The sequence below is a fragment of the Betta splendens genome, chromosome 8 (assembly GCF_900634795.4).
Source record: "Betta splendens chromosome 8, fBetSpl5.4, whole genome shotgun sequence".
In the NCBI taxonomy this organism is placed as follows: Eukaryota; Metazoa; Chordata; class Actinopteri; order Anabantiformes; family Osphronemidae; genus Betta; species Betta splendens.
The window spans coordinates 13,402,930-13,405,989 of record NC_040888.2 but is presented as its reverse complement, the minus strand read 5'-3'; the positions used below and the strand labels follow the sequence as shown (position 1 = coordinate 13,405,989).

The following is a 3,060-nucleotide window of genomic DNA, read 5'->3' as shown; positions in this document are numbered from 1 at the left end:
GTTGGCTTGCTCAATAACTGAGAGAGGGGGTAGAATGTTTATAGTCCCTAGGGCCTGAAATACCACCCAGGTCTCAGACACAAACAGGTTTGAGCGTGTAGGGAGGAATCCAGAGTAACCTGTTGGTCAGAGAAAGGTCAGAGCAATACTCAAAACATTAAAGCAAACTGGATGAAAAAAATAGAAATCCATTAGGCTCTGAGAGGAGCATAGACACCTGAGTCTACAACATGAGTCACCTGAAAGACGCGTTGAGATAGCAAAGCAAACACAGAGATTCTGAGTGTGATATCCTTGTGCAATCGTTGTGTAGGATGTTTGTCATCGTCCTATGCCTGTTTGCCTCGAGGCGTGTGTGGGGGCTGGATCCTGAAGCCCTCCCTCACTTTCAGGTATAAAAAGGGCTAGGGCTGTACCTCTCCTACACTCACTCCTCTGCATCCAGAGCAGAAAAGCAGCTCCACGATGTCTCTCAGTTCGACCAACTTCACCTCCTACAGCAGCAGGAGGGCCCCCAGCATGCACGCTGGCTCCGGAGGCAGTGGGGTCGTCATCTCCAGAGCCAGCGCCCCGAGGAGCTTCTCCTCGGCAAGCGTTGGGTTCTCCGCCGGTGGTTCTTCTTCTGTAGGCGGTGGCTTCAACCTGGCCGATGCCGTTGACATCACAGACAACAAGAAGGCTGCCATGCAGAACCTCAACGACCGCCTGGCTGCCTACTTGCAGAAGGTGCGCAGCCTGGAGAAGGCCAATGCTGACCTGGAGCTGAAGATCAGACATTTCCTGGAGAGCAAGTCCTCCCCAGACAGCAGAGACTACAGTGCCTACTTTGTCACCATCCAAGACCTGCAGGGAAAGGTGAGCTCACCTCTGACTTCCTAGAAAGCCTCAGGGTCTTATTTACTCCTCACACTTTGCTATCGTTAGTGACTTCTTGAATCAGGTGAGACCAGGTTCTCATAAGATAGTAATGGAGGCACAGTGCGAATGCTCGTAAAACTGTTCCTGTTTAAGTAAGTGCGTAGCTGCGTCTTAACTGACATGAAAGGCAGCAGGTCACAGAGAGCACGGATATGGCTTCCTGCAGGTGCTGCCACACCCAGAACAAACAGGGATGACCTGAAACGGAAGCGCTCAAGCTCCGGCTCTGGTTTTGCATGTAGCACATTCAACTGGAAACGTGCTTGTGTTTTTTAAATCAGGTCTATAACTGGAAAGATGTACAATATAGTATAGAAAATTGAGCAGAATTAAGAAAAACAACCTGGATAAATGCACAAAATGCTTTGTCTGCTTTCAGATCCTAGACTCCACTCGCACCAATGGATCTATCGGCCTGGCCATTGATAATGCCAAACTGGCAGCTGATGACTTCAGAATCAAGTGAGTTTTTAAAAACTAAACATTTAATTTGTTCATAACAGCCTAGCCACATGATTAGTCCTCAGGATGTCATTTCTAATGCATAACATTCTTTCTTCATTGCCGTTGACTATGTAAGCTCTTGACAGATAGTGCTTATGTTTTGGAAGTAACTGTTGTGATCGTTGCTGCTGCTGTAGGTATGAGAATGAGCTGAACATGCGACAGGGTGTGGAGGCGGACATTGTTGGGTTGAGGAGAGTCCTGGATGATCTGACCCTGCAGAGATCTGATCTGGAAATGCTGATCGAGGGTCTGAGAGATGAGCTAATCCACCTCAAGAAGAACCACGAGGAGGTGTGCCAGAAATGACAAATCAATAACAATATGAGATTGTGATCAGTGATTTTTAATTGGTACATTTATTAGAGAAAAATTCTCATAAGTCATCGTCATGTGACGTGTTATCCTGCAGGACCTGCTGAATCTCAGGACACAGGTGGGAGGTCAAGTGAACGTGGAGGTGGACGCTGCTCCTCAACAAGACCTGACTGCTGTAATGTCTGAAATAAGAGAGCACTATGAGAATGTTGCTGCCAAAAAGCAAAAAGACCTGGAAGCCTGGTTCCAAGCCAAGGTGGGTGATAGAAACCAGATGTAGCCAGTATAATAACTTCATTCAACTGTAATAAGACGTTTTTAGGACAATAATCTTATCTGTTGTTCTACAGTCTGAAGATATCACTAAGGAGGTTGCTGTGAGCACTGAGTCCATTCAGTCATCACGTTCTGAGATCACCGAGCTCAAACGCACGCTTCAGAGTCTGGAGATAGAGCTTCAGTCGCAGCGCAGCATGGTGAGCTTTGATTTCCTTTTCTTGCTTTCTTTCTGTGCACCATAGCATTTCAAATCGTTCCTACACAGTTTGTCCTCTCCTTCAGAAATCGTCACTGGAAGCAACACTCGCCGAGACCCAGAACAGATACAGCATAATGCTGGCAGGTTACCAGCAGCAGGTAACGTCTCTAGAAGCTCAACTGGTACAGCTGAAAGATGACCTGGGGCGTCAGGCACAAGAGTACCAGATGCTGCTGGACATCAAGACCAGGTTGCAGCAGGAGATTGAGGAGTACAGGAGACTGCTGGATGGAGACGGCTCAGCGTAAGTCATCGCGTTCATTATGCCCACTGTTATATGCATATATATATACAAATAACACTTGTTTGTATGTTGTTTTGCAGCTCTTCCTCCTCCTCCTCCAAAACCACAACCACCACCACTCGTAAAGTGGTGATTGTCACCAAAGAAATCGTTGACGGTGAGGAGATCCGGTCAGACGTTGTTGAGTCTTAGTGAGGAACAACAATATCGATGTGATGTCAACCGTTCTCAGACAGATGCAAATAAAACACTTCTGATGAACTGAGATGTTTGTGTCGCACCAGTTTGTCCCGTTACTCTACATGTTACTCTGTAGAAACCCTGACGTGTTTTATACATGTTTTTAAACATGCAGCGAGAGTAAAAACAACATTAGAAACAACAAAAAAAGAGAGAAAAAGACGAGCCTTAAAAGTCTTGAAAAAGTAAACTTAATAAACTAATGAAAATCCTTTTCAGCTTCATTGGGCAACATCACCAATAAGCCCTAATGATCCTAAAGATGTTTTTTGTTCTTATCTGGAAACGTAAATAGGCT

General features: G+C 45.9%; 1 protein-coding gene across 1 annotated transcript; it reads left to right on the top strand.

Moving 5' to 3' along the window:
- Positions 1-416: 416 nt before the first annotated feature.
- On the top strand, positions 417-2,787 carry LOC114861016 (keratin, type I cytoskeletal 13-like). The gene is made up of 7 exons (XM_029159986.3): positions 417-855; positions 1,298-1,380; positions 1,560-1,716; positions 1,835-1,996; positions 2,091-2,216; positions 2,302-2,522; positions 2,603-2,787. The coding sequence occupies exons 1-7, from the start codon at positions 466-468 to the stop codon at positions 2,712-2,714; spliced, it is 1,251 nt and encodes a 416-aa protein (XP_029015819.1). The 5' UTR covers positions 417-465; the 3' UTR covers positions 2,715-2,787.
- The last annotated feature ends 273 nt before the right edge of the window (positions 2,788-3,060 follow it).